Below are 26,265 nucleotides of genomic sequence, written 5' to 3' on the forward strand. Positions count from 1 at the left end.
AGATACCATATATATGTAATGAAGAATACTTAAAATGTGACCATTAATATCTTTTTCAAGGCTTCATATTGAATGTATTTTCTCATAATAAAATCTTTAACTCCTTACCAAGACAATGTGTATTTTTTTTCAAACTCCAAGACGAACCCCTCTTCTGGTCTTCCTTTTGTGTCCATTCCTTTCATCGAAGGCATCTCTACGATCTAAAGTATCCTCCTTAATAAAGGCATCTAAGTTTCTTTCAAGCCCTCACCACCTTAAGAAATAACTAATCAAAACACTCAAAAATTTATATAATGATGATATTGAATCTAAGATCTATAAAAGGGTATTTTTAGTTTTTGAAAAAAATTGAGTTTTGATAGAGAAATGAGATTTGACCAAAATAGGTTTTGGTATCGTAAACGGTGACATAGATCTGTTCTTTTACCAGTGCAAGGATTTACAAAGTTGTGTGCTCATGTAGCATACCTTATACATGGGTGAAATGGGTCATTCTTTCAACACAAGGATTAAAGAGTATGGTGTTGACATTAATCATGAATGTTTGTTCAAATTTTCCCTTATTGACCATTTCTCATCCACTAAGCACCACAATTGTTTTTTAAATGCCCAAATATATTTTAGAGAGGAAAATTATTTCAAGAGAAAGCTCAAAGATGTTGTAGAAATAAACAACCATCTTCTTAACCACAATTGTGATAATGGTTGGTCTTTGAGTAATGTGTGGTCCCCTTTATTTTCCAACCTTGGAAACTTGAACCTCCCTTCGTAGGCTTTTTAGAGGCTTCTTGTGTCTTTCCTAACCTTTTTGTGTTGTGTCCTCTTCCCAAGCTCTTTGTTTTCCTCCTTTGCCCAACCTTTTTTTTTTTTTTTTTGTGTCTGTCCATTTGTGTTTCTCTATGAGATTTTGGTTTGTTCATTTTAATCATTCTTATTTTTACTTCTTCTTCTTTTTGTGTGTGTATGTCTAAAATCTATATTGTGTTAGTTTATGGTGTCTAATGAGGGAAGTGTAGACACCTAAATCTGATTACATCACTTAAGTAATCCTATTTAGTCATCTCCTAAGGCAACATTAATTAAGTATTTAATATTTAATTAATCTATTATCATCCCCTAGTTATTTAGTTAATTTAATTAACTATAGTCCAATTGATAAAATTAAAAGATCACCCAAAATCAATTTATCAATTAAATCCCTATTCCTCTATTAAATTGAATAAATCTTCAAATCTATTCAATTTAATTCTATATCCCCATTTTATTAAATAAATCATTTAATAAAATATCTAAAATCCTAAGAGCCTTCCTAAATCCTATCCTAACCCCTAATCCAACCCATTCACACATACTAACCTCACTTAGCCACCTAACTAACCCATCCCATCAAATCTAATCCACTTACCCCCTAATCCCCCTCTAATCCAAGCCTAATCCTCTTCTAATCCTGTTCACAATCATAAACATGGGTTAAGACTTGCTAACCCAAGCCAAAGTCAACAATCTCATTCTCCCCTCACCCTCCAACATTTATGACCCAAGCCAAAGTCAACAATCTCATTCTCCCCCCAACCATCTCCATTTATGACCCAACCATCCCCATTTATGGCTCAAGCTCTCTCATTACTCCTTTGACCAACCCATATCCTACCCTCTCACATCCAATCACCCTATGACATGTGTCACCTCCTAATTGGCTTCAAACAAGCACAATCCATGTGCTCCCCTTTGAGTGCATCCTAGCCCTCCGTCACCATCTGGCCATCCTTGCATCTTTATCATCCATCCCTCTACTCCTTGGCCTATAAATAGAAGCCTCTCCCTTCACAAACATAATCCACTTTTCAAGCAAACTTATAATGCTATTTTGAGAGCCTAAAAATTACCAAAATACCATCATAATGCTGAAACGCCTCCATACCTTCATTGTTGAATCATTCATCCACACCCATATTTGATTATCACTCATCCACTTGGAGCTTGAGTACATCATGAGTATACATCCACTATCCATCAGGGACATAGCTTCATCATCATGAGAAGCACTTGAGGAGTTTACCATCTTTGGTCTACTTTCCTCAATTTTGTCTTCTTTGGTCCTATCTTAAGTGTTTACTTATTTTTAGTATTGTTAATGCTTTCATTTAATAGTTAGTATTCATATTACAACACTAAATTAGGTGATGCATTTTGGCATGCCCAATGGGACCCCACTATGGGTCATTCATTCATCCATTTCAATCCATATTCAATCCATTTTTGTTTTTTACAAACTAACGATCTAACATTTGTTGTTGTTTGAGAGTGTTGCAAGGTGTTTTTCTTGTTTGTGCAAGTTGAAGGACACATTTAGGAAGAAAACATATCCTGAAATACCAAAAAATAAAATAAATTAAAAAATTCTGAAAAAAAATCGCGCTCATCCATTCTATTTGCGCGCAGTGTCGTCTCTGACTATTTTGACATCTCCGTAGTTTGGTGTCTCCATAGTTTTGACATCTCCGCACCACAATTTTGGTGTCTTCGCACCGCAGTTTTGGCATTTCTACAATTTTGGCATCTCCGACAATTTTGGCCTCTCTGTAGTTTGGCATCTCCACACCATAGTTTTGGCATCTCTGCACCGCAGTTTTGTCGTCTCCACAGTTTGTCATCTCTGCATTTGTTCTGTCATCTCTGCAATTTGGTAATCCCTGCACTTTTTTTTATAATTTTGAGTTTTGGCATCTGTGCCTGTTAACTGTCATATGCAATTTTTTAAATTTTTTTTTGGTTAAAAAAGAGTATAAATCAAATTTTAACTTTTGGTGGTTCTATAGAGTAGAGGTTTTTCTAAGCATTTTTACGCTATGAAAAAAAAAAAAAAAGTTGATTTTGTTTTTCCCATAGTTAAGCTTTGATTTTTGGGATTTTTGGTGACTAATCAAATTGGCTTTTGTAGCTTTGCAGATTGGAGCATCTATGAAACCACTAACCATGTTTCTTGCAAGTTCTTTGTACATGGTTTAATGCTCTTAGAAAATGAACTTGAATGTTTAAACACTTGTGTTTGAATGCATGTCACTAAAATCAATCTTGAATGCCATGGATTAAAATCAATTTTTTATTGGAATGCATGCTTAAAACAACAAACACAATCTTGAATGCAAAGGATCAAATAATCATTGCAATATCTCACACTTCAAATTTGGGCATAAAACACTTTAACTCAATCTTGAATACCTAAAAATCAATGAACATTGCATGGTTTTGACCCACTTCAACGATGCTCAAATTACTTATGTTGACGATCTCTCAATTTTCATTATGTTGACGATGTTGTCAAGTTGGAATGAACATTGTATGTCGTAATCACAAGTGTCTTCAATCATAGCTTACAAAATCTAAATCATCAATTGGAATGAATGTGTGTCTTTTAAACCCAAGATCACATATGTGGTCTTGTTTTACACTTTTTAGGAGGCCTGCTTGGGGATTTCATCACCCCTTGGGATGACCTCAACTCATCCACAACTTCCAAAGAATTTTCATCATAATCACACCCTTTCCTACATCATTCTAGTCTTCCATTAAGTCTTCCTTATCCTAAGATAGCTAAAGTCTTCTTAGTCATCTCCTCACCCTATTTCCATTTCCTTTGGAATCAGTCTTTCCTTTCATCGTGAGGTTAATCCAAACCCAAATCTAAGCTTCCCAACTTATCCTAATCTACATTTTCAAATCCATCCATATACATCCTTCATCCCCATCCAACTCATCATCAAACCATGTTATCACAATCTTATTATGATGAGTTTGGTCATCCCACCTTTTCTTCCACTCCATCTTATTCTAGTGATGATGAAGATCTTGTTGATTATGATGGGTATATTGAAAGCCTTAGAGATATTACTCCCAACATCCTCCCAAATCCAAACATTCCTCCAAACTACTCCATCATTCCTACAAACATACCCACAAGTACTCCTTATCATGCCTTTGACAAAGGAAATCCATTATTACCCTAATCCTCAACTCCTTCCTATATTGTGCCCACATGTTCCTCTTATACATCAGCCATATATCCATCTTCCTCCACCTTCATATTCCAGTCTCCACCATTCCAGAACAATTCTAGTAGCTACATCCCTAGTCCAAATCCACCATCCCAATATCCTCCAAACCCCTTTCCAAATCCTCCAATCAATCCTAGTCATACAACACATCACCTCAATCCCCTTATTTCTCCTAGTCCAACACACCCATCTACAAGAAATTTTGCAAGGGAACCCAAAGCAGTTCCATCTCCCACCCCTATCACTCCTTTTACATCATCCTATCGCTACCATCCCTATCACATCCACCCCACTTATCAAACCCCTTCCATCTCCTACCTCCCATCCATCAAATCCTTCCAAATCCCATCCATATCTCCTCCTCCTAGCATTACCCAAATCCCCTTTAATAAACCTAACGAGTCCATCCCCCATCAACTCATCCCCATTGAAGAATCTCCTACCCATCCATCTACCTCACCTAAAGAAACCATTCATACTTTTCCTACCATACCATCCATTCCCATCTATTCCTGTCAAAATCTTGTCCAAAAGCAAGTTGAAATATCCCACGACACAAAAGAAGATCCCACCATCTCACTTATTCCCCTACATGATCCACTTTTACCATTAATGCCATCCAAAGAGCAATCACCATCCCCTCCATTTCCAAATCCTACCATTATACCTAATCCATCTCAAGATCTATTTCCATCCACCCATCCAAATCAAGATTCTCTCCTTCCATCCCCTTTGCTTCCTAATTATACATCTCCTATACTTCCTGATGATAGATCCATAGAAGAAGAACTAACTATCATATCTTAAGCTTCAACTCCTTCAGCTAATAATGGACTCACATCTTGTGTTCAAAATAATGAACATCATATTAAAGAAATAAATAAACATGTATCTCTAGATGTTGGTATCCCTGTTATTCTTGCATGGTCACAAGTCCTTCCATCTCCACCCCAAAGTTCCCATCCTCTTATCCTACATCTATTTTGACCCCTTATCCTACTACTTCTTTTCAACCCTCCATTTTGGGTCCATATACCCCTTATCCAAATCTCCCATCCTTTCCATCCATTTTGGGTCCTTATATACCTAATATGAATCCTTTATCTCCTCCATCTATCTTGGGACCTACTCCTTCCCTGTTTCCATCTATTTTGGACCCATATCCTTCATTCCCTCCATCCATTTTGGGCAATTGTATCCATCCATATCCTGTATTCCAATCCATCATTCTATTCTCTCATATCCATAAGCTAGATCATCAAAGGCACTCATCCTTGAATTCCTTCCAACCTTCAAATTCTATCATTCCATCCATAATCCTTCCATATCCCCCATGCTCTTGTTCCCATACCATGGCTAATAGAAGAAAATTGGATGCCAAAATTAAAAAGCATAAATCCAAAAATCCACAAAAATCCAAGTTTCGACATGTCCCTTCTAAAATACATGTTCCAAAAGTAAAACATGTAATCCCAATCAAAGAAAAATTCAAGAGGCCACAAAGGCCCAAGCTGCAAAAGTCAGAAATCATGTGGATACCTAAGATGCTCATAAAATAATTGCATCTCAAAGAAAAATCTCAATTGGCATCCATTCATGCTACTCAAAAAGCCTCATCCATTCATCCTTTATCCAAATCTCCATATATACATCCTTCATCCCCCCAATCCACTATTAGACCATATGCTTCTTATCCTAAATTTCCCATCCTCCATCTTCCAACTTTACTTGTAGTTCTTATATTTGTCTTTCTCCATTTTCTCCTTCACCTCATTCAATACCATCTTTCCCATTACTTCATCACCTTTCAGGGTGTGTGTCGATGATGATCCTTCCATTTTCCTCATTCATTTACCCATAAGCCTCATATCTTTTCATCCCTTACCAACCAACTCTCAACTATCGTTATGCTTGTATAATCCAATCCTTTTCAACTCCCTCTCTTCCTACCAACATCTATGAATCAAAATGCATAAAAAAAAAAACAAAAAATCATCCACTAGTGACAACTTGGCAATTCAAGAACCATGGATAAGTACCATGATGAAAACTTGGCAAACAAGCATCATCTGTAACCCCTTTATCCAAATGCTCTATACACTTTGGGGCATGTTCCATCACCCACCATACCCATCTCATCCCACCATACCCTCCACATCTTATCCATTTCACCCACCATACTCCTTCGGATCTTGATAAAAACAAAGTCCACTACAAGATACATGCTTTTGGTCATCCTTTTGACATCCATTCTGAATTGAAGTTTGTCTCCACCTATCCTTTCTCCACTCCTCCTTTCATCCATATAAATCCTCCCTCATCCTCATCCACTAAATATTATTATCCCCTATCTTCCTTGCTCCTTCACCTTTTCTATCCTAGCTTCCCTGTACACCATCCACCCCTCTATCCTATCACACCCCTCCTAAAAAACTCCTCCTAGGTTCCATATATCTCCCTTATCCTCTTATTGACCAATCTTCCATCCTATCACTTCCCTCATAAACCCTCCCCTTGAATCACATAGACTGGGGGTACTATATTCCTTGGAGATCATGTTGTGTTCATCCTTCTATTCCCCCATCCTAGCCCTATTTTTTCTCTTGTCATTCCCAAAACCACTCATTCCCTTTTCTTCTATCCTTGCACTTGTCACCATCTCTTAATCTTTCCCTTGTCATTGGTATCTAGCTCTTGGCCATCCCCATATACTCTAATTTCATCCATAAAATCCTTTCATTACCTCTTTAGGTACCTCACATGGTCATGGTTAGCCCCATATTCCACCAAATCTCACTCACATCCTCTGTTTCACCCCCACAGACCCAAAAATCACTCAAAAAAAAAAAGAGCTTCCTCCTCTCACAATCCTTTCACACACACCTTACTTTCCACAATAAAGACCTTGACATGAGACAAAAACCTTTCACAGACCCTACACAATGAGAAACCAATAGACTTACAGCCCTTTCACATAGACCTCTTGAAGAGAATCTTTTGGAGTTGTAACCGTTTGCAAGGCCCATGCCAATTGCCTCGCACCACAAAAGGAGAACCAACCCCATTACTCCTCTACCAACCATCGATACATCTAGAAAATGAAGCCAAACTCGCTCTTCAATGTCCTCCATCAGATTGCCAGAGGATTATGCACAAACCACCCCAAAATCAAACCCACAAGGATGGAGGGAAAAACAACGCTAATAGTCGCCACAACTACCCAAACTACCCAAAAATACCAAAAAAAATCATAAACTCTCCAAAAATACCAAAAAAAATCATAAATCATCCAAACTTACCAAAAAAATTCATAAACTACCCAAAAATACCAAAACCATTCAAAAATCACCCAAAAATACCTTAAAAATTCAAAAATTACCCAAACAATATCAAAAAAAATAAAATAACATTCTAAAGCATTCAAAAGGGGGTCATAAATGCCAAATATGGCCATAAAAGCTTGAAACATTAAAACACCACCCCAAAATTCCTCTCAAAATTATGATATTAAGAAATTGATATTAAGAAGAAGCGTGGTAATGTCCTGAAACATAATTCCAAGCTTAGAAAAATCTAGCACAACTCGGATAGCGAAAGGGATGTCGCAAAGTCCATTGTCGCCTTCCTTCCATGCAACCATTATTAATGTAAATCAAGAAGGATTTTTAGTCTTATTTAAGTTGCAGTGGCCATGATTAGTCTACCCAGCTTCAACAAATATATCAATACTGTCTCGTCAGCCAATGTGTCCTTTTTGGACCCTTATAGCGCCTTTTTAGGCCTTAAATGCTTTTTCAAGGCCCAAGTGTCCTTTTTGGACCACTCTAGCACCTTTTTAGGCCTTAAATGCTTTTTTCAAGGCCCAAGTGTCCTTTTTGGACCACTCTAGCACCTTTTTAAGGCCTTAAATGATTTTTCAAGGTGCACGTGTCCTTCTTGGACCCCTCTAGCACCTTTTTAGGCCTAAAAGCTTTTTATCAAGGCCCAAGTGTCCTTTTTGGACCCCTCTAGTGCCTTTTTTAGGCCTTAAATGATTTTTCAAGGCCCACGTGTCCTTTTTGGACCCCTCTAGCACCTTTTTACGCCTAAAAGCTTTTTTTTCAAGGCCCACGTGTCCTTTTTGCCTTGTTTTAACCTTTTCAAGCCCTAGAAATGCCTTTATAGGCCCAAGGGCCTTTTTCAGGCCCCCAAAATGCCTTTATAGGCCCAAAACGCCTTTTTCAAGGCCCTATTTTGACCTTTTCAAGCCCCAAAAATGCCTTTATAGGCCCAAGCACTTCTTTTTTTTCAAGCCCTCGAACTACCTTTTTAGGCCCAAACGCCTTTTTCAAGGCCCTATTTTGACCTTTTTTGGCCCCCGAGACACCTTTTTAGGCTCAAACGCCTTTTTCAGGCCCCTAAGACATCTTTTTTGGCCCACACACCTTTTTCAAGGCCCTCTTTTGGCCTTTTCAAGACCCTATTTGAACTCTTTTGGCCATCACAAGCCTTGTGTAGGTCCTAATTCCTTTTCTACACCTCATAAACATTTGTCTTATCACACACCTAGGGAAATGTCCCCACCTTTTGTCTTATTATTGTCTATCATACTTGCTAAATCTACACAGACATTCTCGCCTATGAGTCATGGTTACCCTTACTCTACAGATTGTATTGTTCCCACTTTTACAAGAGTCAAACTATTTCATTATTTATCACAAAAACACAAAAACATTCAAATATATATCAAACATCACAAAAACATTTAAATATTCGACAAAAAAACACAAAAATGTCCATATATCTTCCATAAAAATCCCAAAAACAAAACATGACATTACATTATGAACAACAACTATTGTCCCTTTGATTGCCACAACAACAAGCACAAACTTTCTATTCTCCTACAACAGCAACAACAACATTCCATTTAACTAATAATGTTTGGCAATTTTTTTATTCTAGCCTCCCTAGGGGAGGTGGCAGGACAGGATGTCCAATCAATGGCATTCCTTCAGACCCAGTCTTAGATGATGATGCCCCTGGAGTCATCCTCACACTTGCCCAAAGTGTATCCATGGGGATCGAGATGTTACCACGCCTCAAGAATGTGTTTATCTACTCCATAAAATGTTTTTCAAAGTATACAACTCCTCTCCTTTGCTCCAAAGGGACCGCTTAGTGATATAATCCCATATAGTATGCCACCTCTCACCCAACCCTCACTAATTGCTCCATGAAATCTTTCATTTTTGCCCATAGTCTTTCTACTCTTGGAAGAGTTGTTGTCCTCTACGCAATATCGTGTTCTCTTTCATATCTATTCGCTAGCATTTTAATTAATTCCCTCTCATATTTGACTGTATACGCAATATCGTGTTCTCTTTCATATCTATTCGCTAGCATTTTAATTAATTCCCTCTCATATTTGACTGTATTCAACTGATTCTGGTACCACATAATGCACACATTACTTGCATTTAGCTACTCTTGTGACCTTCGCGCTAAACTATTGGTCTACACTGCTGACTCCTTGAATGCTTATACTTGTGACAGTAGGAGCACTAATTCATTTTCACATCTCTCCATCGCCGCTCTCTCAGCTGCCAAATTTTCCTCCACTGTCTCCACTCTTGTTTGCTCCATCATTAACATCATCCCTAGGCGCTTAGCTTCCATCCGTGCACCATCCTCTCGTGCTCTTTCAATCAGGCCTTGAAAGAAATTTGTATCGTTCTCCACCTGGTCAGCTTGTTCTTTTTCCACTGCCAATGCTTTCTCCATCACCACAGCTACATCATGAGCCACTTGTACTGCAGCATCAGATTGCAATCCTTGAAATGGCCGAAATGCAGACAACACTGGGTCACCCTTTTGTTCTACAGAGCTCTGCATCATATCCCCTAGACTACTTTTTCCCTTCTTCCATAAGACCATTGTTGGTCGCATCACGGATCTTTGTTCCTCTTCTGAAAGAGTCTCTTCTACAGATGGCTAATCTTCTACACTTGCTCCCTCTAATAGCACTCCCACACTTGGTAAGTTTGTCTCCTTCTCTTTTTCCCTCGACTCTGTTTGTTGCATCACACCTTCTGCTAATAGTTGTAGCAAGGTCGGATCTTCTTCTTCCTCTTCTGGCTGATTTTGAGCTAGATTAATTTTGCTAGCCTCCACCACTCCCCGATCACAATGTCGCACACTTTGATGTGGCAAGGTTTCTCTTCCTTCTTGTTGGCTTTGCTTTATGCCCCGCTTCTACCCCCGCAACCATTTCCTTTCTCCTTGGCTTTCATTTTTCTCTTCACTCCATCCCCCCATTCCTCCTTCTATCACCTCTAGCATTTTCTGCCTCTGCTCTTGTGAATCAGCCATTTGTATTTAACTGACAGCTTAATTCTTTGCTCACACTTTTCTTATGCTCCAGCTAACACTTCTTATTGTTGGGGTTTCATCAAATTCACTCACCTTTTATAAAACCAACCACATTCTCCATTACTTCCATTACATGCTATCCATATCTTCGGCAATAAGCTTCAATACCTGCCATCATAATAGTCAAGTCGACAACTACTTCTATCCTTTCCACACCTCACCTCCCCTATAGTAACAGTATGCTATATCCTATCTCTTTCCACTAGCTTCTCATCCCACGCTTTTATCACACTATCTCCTCATCCCTAGATTTTCTTCTACTAACCTTCTCATCTTCGTCTTTCCCACCACTATCCTATCATGCTAAGCTTTTGTATGGTAATCCCTTGTAAATACTTTGGTTAGTCCATTGTATATTCCTTACATGTCAATCCTTCGCTTGGTATCATTGTATATCTCTCATCTCTTCGCGTCACTTCTTGCTTGATCATAACTTGCAGTTCTCTTGGTTAGATACTTTAGCGAATCCTCGTACGAGATCCCTTGTCATCAAAATGTTGTCCTAAATAGTTATGATTGCCCAACTCATCCTAGTCCTCAATATTACCAATAGATCCTTGCAGGATGCATCCTTCCTCTCGTCTGATCTTGGTCCGTCAATATCTAGTCCTACCAATCACTTTGGCAAACAGTTACTTTTTTCATGGATTTACATTTTCTTTCGATTTATTTTCTTTTCGGGATTTCAAGTTTGGTTCTTAAAGTATCTCTTCCAAGTGATTTGGGTTGTTCCCTCCTCATGGTCACCATGGTCTTTTATATCATGGTGTGCTATGAATGGGGCAATTCAAGAGCAAGGTTTTGATCAAGTCTTTTTCATTTTCTTTTCTACTTGTGAGTTAGTCGGATATGACCCTTGCATAGTCCAAACATGTGATCACTTGTCGTTACATGGTGCACTTGGAAAATATTGTTTGCTTGTGGGTTACCCAGTATCATTTCCACTTTGATTCTTTCAGGATTCATGTGTGATGTTGGGGCAATCCTTGTGTGTTTGTTTCGTGTTAGTCCTATGTAATATTGGTAAAAAGGCTTTGATGTTCTTAGTAACCTTGGCATATCCCCAATATTCCTATATCAAAATAAGTGCTCAGCTATATGGTGGTGCTCCCTTTTGGAACACCCACATGCTCAAGCTTCAATGGATTACTTAATACTCTCATTTTATCAAAAAATCCCATCCTATCCAAGCATCCCATCCAATCAGTCTTACATTATGAACAACAACTGTTGTCCCTTTGATTGCCACAACAACAAGCACAAACTTTCTATTCTCCTACAACAGCAACAACAACATTCCATTTAACTAATAATGTTTGGCAATTTTTTTATTCTAGCCTCCCTAGGGGAGGTGGCAAGATAGGGTGTCCAATCAATGGCATTCCTTCAGACCCAGTCCCAGATGATGATGCCCCTGGAGTCATCCTCACACCTGCCCAAAGTGTATCCATGGGGATCGGGATCTTACCACGCCTCAAGAATGTGTTTATCTGCTCCATAAAATGTTTTTCAGAGTATACAACTCTTCTCCTTTGCTCCAAAGGGACCGCTTGGTGATATAATCCCATATAGTATGCCGCCTCTCATGCAACCCTCACTAATTGCTCCATGGAATCTTTCATTTCTGCCCATAGTATTTCTACTCCTGGAATAGTTGTTGTCCTCTACGCAATATCGTGTTCTCTTTCATATCTATTCGGTAGCATTTTCATTGATTCCCTCTCATATTTGACTATATTCAACTAATTCTTGTACCACATAATGTGCACATTACTTGTATTCAGCTACTCTTGTGACCTTCGCGCTAAACTATTGGTCTGCACTGTTGACTTCCTAAATGCTTCTACTTGCGACCGTAGGAGCACTAATTCATTTTCACATCTCTCCATCGCCGCTCTCTCAGCTACCAAAGTTGCCTCCACTGTCTCCACTCTTGTTTGCTCCATCATTAACATCATCCCTAGGCACTTAGCTTCCATCCGTGCACCATCCTCTTGTGCTCTTTCAATCAAGCCTTGAAAGAAATTTGCATCTTTCTCCACCTGGTCAGCTTGTTCTTTTTCCACTGCCAATGCTTTCTCCATCACCACAGCTACATCATGAGCCACTTGTACTGCAGCATCAGATTGCAATCCTTGAAATGGCCGAAATGCAGACAACACTGGGTCACCCTTTTGTTCTACAGAGCTCTGCATCATATCCCCTAGACTACTTTTTCCCTTCTTCCATAAGATCGTTGTTGGTCATATCACGGATCTTTGTTCCTCTTCTGAAAGAGTCTCTTCTACAGATGGTTTATCTTCTGCACTTGCTCCCTCTAACAGCACTCCCACACTTGGTAAGTTTGTCTCCTTCTCTTTTTCCCTCGACTCTGTTTGTTGATCGCACCTTCTGCTAATAGTTGTAGCAAGGTCGGATCTTCTTCTTCCTCTTCTGGCTGATTTTGAGCTAGATTAATTTTGCTAGCCTCCACCACTCCCCGATCATAATGTCGCACACTTCGATGTGGAAAGGTTTCTCTTCCTTCTTGTTGGCTTCGCTTTATGCCCCGCTTCTGCCCTCACAACCATTTCCTTTCTCCTTGGCTTTCATTTTCCTCTTCACTCCATCCCCCCGTTCCTCCTTCTATCACCTCTGGCATTTTCTGCCTCTGCTCTTGTGAATCAACCATTTGTATTTCACTCACAGCTTAATTCTTTGCTCACACTTTTCTTATGCTTCAGCTAACACTTCTTATTGTTGGGGTTTCATCAAATTCACTCACCTTTTATAAAACCAACCACATTCTCCATCGCTTCCATTACACGCTATCCATATCTTCAGCAATAAGCTTCAATACCTACCATCATAATAGTCAAGTCGACAACTACTTCTGTCCTTTCCACACCTCACCTCCCCTATAGTAACACTATGTTATATCCTATCTCTTTCCACTAGCTTCTCATCCCACGCTTTTATCGCACTATCTCCTCATCCCTAGATTTTCTTCTACTAACCTTCTCATCTTTGTCTTTCCCGCCACTATCCTATCACACTGAGCTTTTGTATGGTAATCCCTTGTAAATACTTTGGTTTGTCCATTGTATATTCCTTACATGTCAATCCTTCGCTTGGTATCATTGTATATCTCTCATCTCTTTGCATCACTTCTTGCTTGATCATAACTTGTAGTTCTCTTGGTTAGGTGCTTTAGCGAATCCTCGTACGAGATCCCTTGTCATCAAAATTTTGTCCTAAATAGTTATGATTGCCCAACTCATCCTAGTCCTCGATATTACCAATAGACCCTTGCAGGATGCATCCTTCCTCTCGTCTGATCTTGGTCCGTTAGTATCTAGTCCTACCAATCACTTTGGAAAACAGTTACTTTTTTCATGGATTTACATTTTCTTTCGATTTATTTTCTTTTTGGGATTTCAAGTTTGGTTCTTAAAGTATCTCTTCCAAGTGATTTGGGTTGTTCCCTCCTCATGGTTGCCACGGGCTTTTATATCATGGTGTGCTATGAATGGGGCAATTCAAGAGCAAGGTTTTGATCAAGTCTTTTTCATTTTCTTTTCTACTTGTGAGTTACTCGGATATAACCCTTGCATAGTCCAAACATGTGATCACTTATCATTACATGGTGCACTTGGGAAATATTGTTTGCTTGTGGGTTACCTAGTATCATTTCCACTTTGATTCTTTCAGGATTCATGTGTGATGTTGGGGCAATCCTTGTGTGTTTGTTTCATGTTAGCCCTATGTAATATTGGTAAAAAGGCCTTGATATTCTTAGTAACCTTGGCATATCCCCAATATTCCTATATCAAAATAAGTGCTCAGCTATATGGTGGTGCTCCCCTTTGGAACACCCACACGCTCAAGCTTCAATGAATTACTTAATACTCTCATTTTATAAAACATCCCATCCTATCCAAGCATCCCATCCAATCAGTCTTACAATCCTGATCTACCAGTTTTATCCATATCCCAATCATATCTCCTATCAATCCCATGGTATCTAATCCTATATCAATCATAATCTTAGTTCCTTCATCAATCATAATCATAGCTCCTTCATCAATCATAATCTTAGCTCCTTCATCAATCATAATCATAGCTCCTTCATCAATCATAATCATAGCTCTTGCATCAATCGACATCTTAGTCATCACCAATCATAAATCCTCAAATCATAAATCTCCCCAAATCTCCCATCTTCCAAATTACTTCCCTGGGTTCGATTTAGAAAACCACTCACTCTCCCCCCTCTCCTTGTAGCTAGTGTTCTTCCCCATTGGTTATCCTTGCTCCCAAGGTTTTCCTCTATATCATTTTCCCATAGTGAGAGTATGTGCTTCCTTGAAACACCTCTCTTCGCCACTCTCAGTCCTCTTGCTCACCCTAGATTCTTGTATCTTTCAAGAAGCTATTGGGCCTCACCTTCTCTCCTCGCCAACTTCTTGAGGGGGCATCACACAATCCACTCTCTCCTCTTCTATTCAAGACTGGGGCAACCATATTGCTTTCAAAGTTTTCTTCATGTCATCTATCTTCAAACTTCTTTGAAATAGTATTGTTCCAACACTATCTCAAAGAGGGGCAAAATGTAGACACCTAAATCTAATTACATCACTTAAGTAATCCTATTTAGTCATCTCCTAAGGCATCATTAATTAAGTATTTAATATTTAATTAATCTATTTTCATCCCCTAGTTAATTAGTTAATTTAATTAACTATAGTTCAATTGATAAAATTAAAAGATCACCCAAAATCAATTTATCAATTAAATCCCTATTCCTCTATTAAATTGAATAAATCCTCAAATCTATTCAATTTAATTCTATATCCCTATTTTATTAAATAAATTATTTAATAAAATATCTAAAATCCTAAGAGCCTTCCTAAACCCTATCCTAACCCCTAATCCAACCCATTCACACATACTAACCTCACTTAGCCACCTAACTAACCCATCCCATCAAATCTAAGCCACTTACCCCCTAATCCCCCTCTAATCCAAGCCTAATCCTCTTCTAATCGTGTGCACAATCATAAACATGGGTTAAGACTTGCTAACCCAAGCCAAAGTCAACAATCTCATTCTCCCGTCACCCTCCAACATTTATGACCCAAGCCAAAGTCAACAATCTCATTCTCCCCCCAACCATCTCCATTTATGACCCAACCATCCCCATTTATGGCTCAACCTCTCTCATTACTCCTTTGACCAACTCATATCCTACCCTCTCACATCCAATCACCCTGTGACATGTGTCACCTCCTAATTGGCTTCAAACAAGTACAATCCATGTGCTCCCCTTTGAGTGCATCCTAGCCCTCTGTCACCATCTGGCCATCCTTGCATCTTGATCATCCATCCCTCTACTCCTTGGCCTATAAATAGAAGCCTCTCCCTTCACAAACATAATCTACTTTTCAAGTAAACTTATAATGTTATTTTGAGAGCCTAAAAACTACCAAAATACCATCATAATGCTGAAACGCCTCCATACCTTCATTGTTGAATCATTCATCCACACCCATATTTGATTATCACTCATCCACTTGGAGCTTGAGCACAACGTGGGCATACATCCACTATCCATCAGGGACATAGCTTCGTCATCATGAGAAGCACTTGAGGAGTTTACCATCTTTGGTCTATTTTCCTCAATTTTGTCTTCTTTGGTCATATCTTAAGTGTTTACTTGTTTTTAGTATTGTTAATGCTTTCATTTAATAGTTAGTATTCATATTACAACACTAAATTAGGTGATATAGAAAGTATTGTACATACTTCATAATTCTTTGGGGCTCGGGGCATCACCCCAGAAAAAACTTTGTTTGGCCCTATTTTATTGGGATTTTGGGCCGACATGTAATAATTAATTATAACCCTAAAGTGGTAAAAATACTTGTATAAAAGAGCTTAGGGTTAGGTGTTTTTCATAATGTGTGATGCGAAAATTGCTTCTTGCAGCGGTATTGAATTGTAAGGGATTACGAATTGTAATCAGGTTGTAATCATTGGATCATAATAATATTGGACTTGTTGTTTGGTGGACGTAGCCCAAGGTTTGGGTGAACCATGTTAAATCTTGGTATCTTGTGTTCTCTTTTGTGCAATTCAATATTTTCTGATATTGTTTATATTTGCATGTAACTATTATTTATGTTTGAGGTTAATCCTAACATTTTATTGTTTCTTTTTTATGTTTCTTGTCTCTTGCATTCACTATCTTGTTTGTCTACTTGTATTTTTGTATGTAATCTTCTTCTCTTCTTTATTTATGTATGTCCTTTTTTTTTCTTTTTAAAACTCCCCTCTATAAATGCATACAAGTATAAAAATAGATAAACAAATAAATGTATTCATTTCCTTATTTATTTTCATACTTATATATATACTCATCCCTTTAGACATATGCATATTCATTCATTCATGTATGCATGTTTACATGTTTATATTCTTATATATTTATACAAATATATTGATAGTTTTAAATATATGTGTATGTGTCTTTATTTAATTATATTTTTACTTTTTTTTAATGGAGTCAAATTCGCCCGAGAAAATCCCAACCTCATCCATTTTCAATGTCAGAGTCGCATACTTAGCGAGACTTGATACCTGATGAACTCTTTTAAAAACCTTTCAACTTCACTGGTAGACCAAGGGCCCATTGACATATTTTCACTTTTGTTTAGATATACATATATAATTTGTGTTTCCTTTATTTCATTATTATTTTATACTTTGTCTTATGTTTTCTTCACTTGTTCTTAGTTTCTAGTTTCAATTTGTTTATTCATTGTAGTTTACATCTCTTTCTCTCTTTTTCCTATTTTGATTTTTTTTTTTTGTGGTGTGTTGTCTTAGGTTGACTTTATAATTTTTACTTTTGTTTATGTTCTTTAGGTTTCATTTCAATTGCGCATCTATTGTGGTTTTCATCCCCTCTTCTTTTTATTTTCCTTTTTTATGTTTCTCCACTCTCATATTATGTATTTCTTGGGTTACCTATCAGTGTTTCCCTTTTTATAGCTACTATTGACTTTACAACTCTTATAATTTTTTTGATCTCCTTATACTCTCTTAAGCATCCTCGTAATAGATAAAAAGATGTGAAAGGTGATCTAAGACATACATGAAAAGAACCTAAAAATCTTAACACGGCCTTACTAATCACTTGAACTAACAAGTCAAGTTTATTTTTATTAATAAATATAACAAAGCAACAAATTTATTTTTATTATTATTTAACTAAGCAATAAATCAGAAGTTTCTAGATATGGAACCTTGGATTTCAAAGCATGGAGACATAAGTTTCTAGATATGAAACCTTCGATTCCAAAGCAAGGAGACTTGGGGAGTCCCCTATAAAGAGCGATTGACCAGCCGGCAGACATGTTCTCTGAAAGTGTAAAATGTAGTTTGGTAAATGCACTCAAATGGATGTTGAAAATGCAAGGGCATGTAATTATGTGGAGAAGACAAAATATCCAAGATTGTTTCAAACGATATTCTACTAGTAGAAAGCGTGGAGATCGTATGTTTGGGTTAAAAAGGCAAGCTGATGGCGTAGTGGATGACCGGCGATAGTCGGTGAGGCGGAGAAAGGAATAGGAGGGATGACTGCTCGTGTTCTTGTCTCCAACCGGCAGACAAGGTAACCGCCGAGTCATGTATTTCGTTGACGTGTATTTATCGCGGGCCTTCACCCTGTCTTCCGGTCCCCTCCTCCCCTTCACATTTTTCTGCCCTCTCCTCTTTACCACCTATTTATTATTATCATTGCCCCTCCCTGCAGCAGGAGGAATAAATTATCACTTTCTTCTTTTTCCTTTCCCGCATAATAATTCCATAGGAATGAGTACTCACGATTATATTGCCCACCTCTCTGCATACTCAGATTCACATGACAATTCTCATGCTCAGCATCAATTTCAAGAGGCTGATCTCAGATTGAGCTTGAGCTTGGGCCTTCCATTATGCAACAATGGTGATTTTTTCTTTTCTTGGATCTTCAGAATGTTTTGTTCTTTGGGGAAAACTTCAATTGCTTAAGGATCTGAGAGTTTTTTTGGTTGCAGAGAAGAATTTGGAGTGTATGAGAAGCAGTGAAGAAGCTCAGGATTCCTCAGAAAACTTCAACTCCTTTTCTTCCCTGTAAGTATACATAACTGCTACATCATCATTATGTCCATGTATGTGGGCATGGGATTTTTCTGATAGATTGTGTAGTATTTCATTGGGAGGGTTTGCTTTTGGAATGAATCGGGTATGCTTTTGTGTTAGCAATCTGATTAGAAATATCAAAGTGGGTATATAGTTTTCCATCGATATTTTGGACCACCTTCAGCATGATTACAACTCCCATTTTATGAGCTCTCTCAGGGTGAATTCTTGCGTGTGATCTAAAACATGGAAAAAAAGTATTCACAACATACACAATTGGGTCTACAAACATCATACCTCCAAAAAATAATATCAAAAACGACCTTATGAATACTGATATGCTGATACTGTTTTTTATGCCAGTTTATGTAGTATTTTAAAACAAAAGATTGCTTTGGGGACGAATTGGGTATCATGCTTTGTATTGTTATTGTTTCACATCACATTCAACAATCTGATTGGATATATCACTAGAAATATCAAGTGGGTATATAGGAGATTCCCAGCATTAATCCATATATGTGATGTATTTATGTGAATTCTTATATGTAATCTATTTATGTGACCTGAAACATGGAAAATAGATGTTCAAAACATACACAACTGATTCTTCAAAAAACATCCCTACCAAAAATTTCAAAAATGATCTTTTAAATACTGATAATATTATGATATACGCTCATGAACAAATTTCCTGTTTTTCTCTTCTATCCTAGATACCATGAAAAGGTATTAGTATGCAGGTTTTAGCAGACTTGTGAGGCTTTTTAAATAGAGATATGGATAACTGAGTTTAAGAGAATTTAACATGAAAATAACACTTGAATTTATATTAAGAGTGAGTATGTACCCACTCCCTTCTGTAGCATTGCATCTGAATTAAGGGTTTTTTTTGACAGAAATGAAGCTGTGGGGTGGCCTCCAGTCCAAACATGTAGAAAGAACATGGTTTACAAACCCCTTCAGCATGAAAAGGAAACAATGAATGGGAAGAGTGAGGAGAGTGGGGGAAGCTCAAACTTTCTAAAGGTAATAATGGATGGGATGCCCATTGGTAGAAAAGTGGATCTAAATGCCTACAACAGCTACAATAGCCTGGCTCTAGCACTGGAGAACATTTTCCAGCCATCTTCAATATGTGGGTAACCATTCTTTGTCAATTTTCTTTCCCTTTTAGGTCAAGTTTTGACTTTTTTTGGTAATTTAAAAAAAATCTCGAACTTTGACTGGTTTAGGGGGAATAACCAGCCCTTTCCAAATATTAAAATACCCTTTCCATTCTTGTTTTTCTTTTGCAAGCTTTCACTTATTTAAATTGTTCATCGTGCAATTGTAAGCTCCTAACTCGTTTCATTGTGAAACAGAAAGTATTTAGATGGTTCATCATGCAATTGTAAGCTTCAACTTGTTTCATTGAAGAAATAAGAAATAGCGACTGGCTTGTGCTTATGTGGACAAGCTTTGCTGTTTCTTGATGAAATCATAAGCTTGGGTGTTTCTTGATGATATTGTTTTTAGGCTCCTCAGGATGAATTTTGACTTGTTCCCTAACATTGTTGTGAGAGAAGGCTGAAATTGGGGTTCCTTGATGAAATTGTAAGCTTTGGTGGTTGGCGGTTCATGATGAAATCAGAAGCAGAAGCTTCCACTTGTTTGCTAATTGTTGTGAGGGAAAACTGGAAAAATAAACTTGTTAGACTTGTTTAGATGGTTCATCCTAAATGTTTAATTAAACAAATTTCTATAGTTCATGATGAGATTGTTTATTTAGGTCGTTCAAAATGAAATTACAATGTTTAAAACTGAAATAGTTGGGAAAGTTAGAATTGTTGACTTGTCTAGATGGTTCATCTGAAATCACATAAAATTTGTTGTTTAAACCAGCCGGTCTCATCATTTTGTTTGCTGCTGAAGGTAAAGATGCAGCGAAGGGGTCCTCAATGCCTAAAGATTCAAAGAGTTCATGGCTTTTGGAAGGTTCATCGAGCTACTTACTGACTTACCAGGACAAGCATGGAAACTGGATGTTTGTGGGTGATGCTCCCTGGCAGTAAGCCCTCTAGTCTTCCCATTTCAATATTCTTATCCCTATCATACTTTCATGGGAGAATTCTTACACTTGGATTTCCTTCTCTTGTATTGTAGAGTCTTTGTCAAGTCTGTGAAACGTCTAAGGATTGCAAAAGGGTGAGGAGAAGATCTCTGTTGCCAATGCTGTGTCTTATGAGATCATCAACAAAAAGTTGAAGATACTATTTTTTAAAATCTAAATTTGGAGCTAGTATTTCAAATTTCCAACCCCTGTGAATTTGAAGAGTACTTTCTGTTACCCCTATGAATTTGAAGATTGTGTTTTTCACCCCTATGAACTTGACATAAACTTGAAGATGGTATTTTTTTTATCCATATAAATTTGAAGATGGCATTACTGCTACCTGTAATGTACAATATATAAGTATAACTTGGGGTATTTTATGATTTTTGGTTGATGGAGGAAGCCCAGTTAATAAGGAGAGTAGCAGCTAAAGGTTTTCCAAACCGAAATCTACAATTCACAGGGCTTATCAAAACATATATTAGCTTTCTTTTAGGCATTACGTTGTTATTTTTTCTTTAAGCAATTCGAGAATTTTGTGTAAACAAATATCAAAGAAAGGAAAAGCCCGATAACAACACTTCAACTAATCAGAACTCCGTGACTTCCAGTATGATATCGTTCTCCTCTCATTAAATACTAAAATTTCTATGTAGTCCTATAAAACATTATTTCCAAGAATGGGTTTTTCCTGGAAAAGTTTCTTTCCTTTTGAGATGTCACAACCTCTGTCATGAAGTCTCACCCATAACTGTTTTATCTAAATTATGCATTTTTTTTTGGGTTTTTTGTTCGATTACGTTTGTGTTTGTGTTCAGATGTCTTTTTTGTGGGTAGGACTTTTATATTTTCTGAATAGAGCAGATACAACCTTTAACTGAAATTATCATGAAACGTACCCTACCCTTTATTTAAGGACCTTTCGAAAAATAATGCAAACAGATTGCCTGGTCAGCTTTCATCAATGGTGCCCTTTCCTAAGAATTTCAAAAAATTATTCTGTGAATCTTGTTTGTGGTAAATCTTTTTATCATAATTTTTTTGTCAAATTTTATAAAACGATATTTAAATTTTTTAAATGATATTTAATAAATTCCTTAAAAAAATTAATGAATGAGTAGTTATACAGATTACTAAAGAATCTCTTATTCAATTTTTAGATTTTTAAATGTAATATGACGTGTCTCATTTTTTTTTAAATTTTAAAATGTAATATGATATTTTCTGTGAATCTTGCTTGTGATAAATCTTTTTATCATTTTTTTGTCAAATTTTATAAAATAATATTGAATTTATTTTTTATGATACTGAATAAATTAATAAAAAAAAATTAGTGAGTAGTTATATAGATTATTAAAGAATCTCTTATTCAAATTTAAATTTTTCCTAAGAATTTCAAAAAATATTTCTATGAATCTTGTTTGTGGTAGATCTTTTTATCATAATTTTTCAAATTTTATAAAATGATATTGAATTTTTTTTTAAATGATACTAAATAAATTATTTTTAAAAATTAATGAGTAGTTATACATATTATTAAAGAATTTTTTATTCAATTTTTAAATTTTTTCTAAGAATTTCAAAAAATATTTCTATGAATCTTGTTTGTGGTAAATTTTTTTATCAATATTTTTTGTCAAATTTTATAAAATGATATTGAATATTTTTTTAAATGATATTGAATAAATTATTTTAAAAAAATTGTATTAGATATCTAATTACATCAATCATCTAGCATAATTACCAATGCTTTTGTGAATCTTATTTGTGGTAAATCTTTTTGTCATAATTTTTTGTCAATTTTTATAAAATGATATTGATTTTTTTTAAATGATACTGAATAAATTATTTTAATAAATTTGTATTAGATATCTAATAACATCAATCATCTGACATACATATTAACAAATACAATACTATTGATGAAACATTATATATGCACAAACATGTGTAGTATGTATTAACAAATACAACACTATTGACAAAACATTATATATGCACAAACATGGGTAGTATTTAGATGTAGAAAATGCATGGAGATGACATGAATAAAATGTGGCCAACATGCTTTTCATTTTAACAAAAGCAACCATTTCATGTAATGCCACATGTGGACAATGAAGTAATATTGACTAAATTATATCAATACTCTCTACATGTGACAAGTATGTAGCAATAGTATAAGCAAAGAGATTAGCATCATCTCAATTTATAGGGGGTGTTATAGAACTACAAAAAATACATAAATGAAAAATGTATGCAGATAAAATGATTAAAATGTAGCCAAAAATAAAATTTGAATTAATAAATAGAAATTATTGGAGCATTGCATATGCACAAACATTTGTAGCATCAAGTTGTAAAAAATGCATGCAAATAACATAAGTAAAATGTAGGCAATAAGTTTTGCATCACATGTGCATGTGAAATAGTATTCACTAAATTACACTTATATGAGCTATACATCTAGAAAGTTCATGTCAATAGTTAAATTAAAGAAAATGTATAATCTCAATCTATAGAGGGTGTTATAGCACTGCAAAGGTGCAAGAATACTCTAGTAGAACACATCACAAAAGTCACATAACAAAAACTATTCAAGATATTCAATTATGAAAAGGGTTACAGAAGGTAGGATATCATTCTTGATTAAGAGTCCTAACCTATTGAATTATTTAATTAATTAATTTATCTCAAGTTATTAAGTTGTCATTCACTTTGTAGCCTCTTGGTGTGGTGGCATCCTACATGGTTGGTGATGAGATAAATATTTCTTATTTTCTAGAAAGATGGTATCCACTTGCAAGATACTAGATTTTGCAAAGACATTGGCATATATTTTCTAATTTGAAATGGAAATAGATTTGGTAGTTTCTTATGTTAACTAATGAGTCTTACTTTACAATTTCTATTATGCATTAGAGTTACGTTTTATCAATTGGTATTTATTGTAGAGTTAAGTTTTGACAAGTGGTGTGAGGTAAGGAAGGTACTCATTCCTAGTCATAGTAATTTATATGTTTTACTTGCATGGCATTTGGAAAGATGATAGATATCAATGAAACTAAGTATTGTTTCCTTGGAAGTTTCTATGAGAAACCTATAATGGAATAAGAAAGTTGTTTACATTATGATACAAATTACCTTTTAGTTATTGAATATGATTTTGGGAACTATGAGTACCTACCTCTTTTTGTTAATATTTTTATATGTTGATGTTAGCTGATTTTAAATTTTAGAGCCTAAAAATGTATTGTAACTTGTTGCTAAATTTTATAATACAATAGATGGGTATTTTGGAGTGGGGAGTTTTTTACTTGAAAGCATTTCTCCTATATTTTAGAATTTGTATTTTCCTTTCTATCACGTGCATCTAGTTTTATGATTTTGGAGATCTAAACTTGAACATGTTGAAATGTTATTAAACTTCTTAGATTTGTAATTTGAAGCCACTTTCCTTTAAGGTTTTAATTGTGAGAAATAATCTTCATTTGTTGCTTTTTTTTATGGCATGGCAATATCTACTTATATTAGTTTATTAGAAGTCAAGAAAATATTAGTCGCTAGATGTATTTAGTGATATTCGATGACTTTCTAGGATGCCCTCATTTTTTATTAATTACTATCAAAATGAAGTTTTATGGTTTTCATGGTCCTTGCATGTGAGGACTCATAGTGTCTTTGGTTTTGGGATTTTTTTAATTTAGGATTTCTCTGCTAAAAAATCTTGATGAATTTTGTTTTGATGGAATTTGTCTAATGATCAATCCTTTAATGAGTGAAAGGCTTTCAATTGATTTAGTTTTTCAAAGGATAATAGGCATTTTTAAAAGGATGGCCAAGATGGAGAAAATAGAGTTAATCATATGATGATATGACATTGATGCAAAGATCCTATTTGTGAATGGATATTTTCTAGATGCATGGATAGATTTTTCTATTCTAAATGCATGGAAGTTGTGGAGTTTACCATTAGTTGTTTAAGAAATTTTTGGAATAGCCTATCTTTTAGATACATTTATTAATAGTGGTCATGGAGTTGGTCTATACATGGGTCTAGAGTTATTATACTATTTTTACTCTTGGAGGATTTACTTGCATGGCTTGGATTGATGTTTCTTGGGTCTTAGTGTTGTATATATTTTCCTTAAAATCTATGGTGATGCTCATCTATGACAATCCATTGTTTTGGGTTCAACTATTTCAATGCTTTTTTAAGCTCTTGAATCTTATACCCATGAAATCATTGATAGCACTATCTTTCCTTGTAGACCTCGATATGTATCTTTGAAGATTCTTTGATCTCCTACTTTCTTTTTTATTTCTCTCAATCTCACCTCTACTCGTGGTTGTTCGAAATAGTTTGACATTGTATCACCTTCCTCTACAACTACTTCTCCTTCTAGCTTGCACTTCGAAAAACTTTATGCTTTTACTCTTCTTATAATAGCTTTCTCTCTATCTCTATGTTCACAACATACTCTCTTATCTTCCTCTTTCTCCAACTTCTTCAAAATAAAATTTGAGTGCCTTTATGCACTCTACGATATCAGGGCATAGTTACCTATGACGACAATCCTTCTCAATTTAAAATTAATAATTTGAATTCCATTTCTATCTCATTCACAGAAAACTCATGACCCCCACTTCTCAAGTTTAGGATGGTAGCTTTGACATCCCAACTGTGAACCTATGTGTAGCCTTTGTCCTTCCGTTCTTCCGTCATTTTTCTTGTGCTTATGTTATATCCATTTTGACTTTCCTCTTGACTTTTTACATCCATGGTGACTCGTGCTTCATTGATGGTCTATGATCAACTCCTTCTTACAACTTCTCTTCTAGTGGTGGTATAGAATAACTCTATGTACAAGTTCACTCTTCTCTAGAGTATCATGCTTCCTTGTCTCTATAATAACCCTAAATTGGCACATTGACATTCTGAACCAATTTCGGTGCATCAATCTTAAAACATATATTTGTTGATCAAATTAAGTCCTATTGTACTAGGCATTTATGATTCTGATCATCTTTACTTGACCTAAGTCTCTAATGCAGAAAATCTCTAATCTGTATTAATCACATACTTTATTTAATTCTTGACTATTGATTGAATTTGGTTAAATTAACCTCCTAATTGAATTAATTTAATTATGAGTCCTATAAGTCCTAATTACTTTAATTTAATTAAATCCACCCTCTTTAGCTAATACACATAAAAAAAGAATTAAAATACATTGATTTAATTAAATATACATATCATAAGTATTGAAACTAATTATTTAATTAATTAGAATATTCTATTATGATGTCATGTTTGAATGGATCAATATTCTTTCCTAATTCATCTCATATAAAAAAGGAATTAAATATATTGACTTAATCAAATATGGTCATCATAATTGTTGAAACTAATTATTTAATTAATTAGAAAAATAATTATGAGCACATATTTGAATGGATCAATGTTATCTCCTATTTCATCTCATTCAATTCCATCAAAAATGGAGGACTCGATCTCACATTCAATCTGAACTG

General features: G+C 35.8%; 1 protein-coding gene across 2 annotated transcripts; it reads left to right on the top strand.

Moving 5' to 3' along the window:
- Positions 1 to 18,268: 18,268 nt before the first annotated feature.
- Positions 18,269 to 21,069, top strand: LOC149578579 (auxin-responsive protein IAA10-like). 2 transcript variants are annotated; one of them, XM_089829986.1, is made up of 5 exons: positions 18,269 to 18,459; positions 18,551 to 18,626; positions 19,535 to 19,773; positions 20,550 to 20,685; positions 20,781 to 21,069. In XM_089829986.1, exons 1-5 carry the CDS (start codon positions 18,327 to 18,329, stop codon positions 20,824 to 20,826), a joined length of 630 nt encoding a protein of 209 aa, XP_089686112.1. In that variant the 5' UTR covers positions 18,269 to 18,326; the 3' UTR covers positions 20,827 to 21,069. The 2 variants fall into 2 exon arrangements, with proteins under 2 accessions (XP_089686112.1, XP_089686117.1); XM_089829991.1 differs by having other exon boundaries at positions 20,556 to 20,685.
- The last annotated feature ends 5,196 nt before the right edge of the window (positions 21,070 to 26,265 follow it).

Source organism: Cupressus sempervirens, chromosome 1, assembly GCF_028749045.1.
Source record: "Cupressus sempervirens isolate cs-2001-9-10 chromosome 1, ASM2874904v1, whole genome shotgun sequence".
In the NCBI taxonomy this organism is placed as follows: Eukaryota; Viridiplantae; Streptophyta; class Pinopsida; order Cupressales; family Cupressaceae; genus Cupressus; species Cupressus sempervirens.

Bases quoted from the DNA above. Each gene is read 5' to 3' on its own strand.
- LOC149578579 (XM_089829986.1), top strand. From the start codon at position 18,327: ATGAGTACTCACGATTATATTGCCCACCTCTCTGCATACTCAGATTCA. The intron at 18,460-18,550 runs GTGATTTTTTCT...TTTTGGTTGCAG, and splicing joins CCTTCCATTATGCAACAATG to AGAAGAATTTGGAGTGTATG. The intron at 19,774-20,549 runs GTGGGTAACCAT...TTGCTGCTGAAG, and splicing joins TTTCCAGCCATCTTCAATAT to GTAAAGATGCAGCGAAGGGG.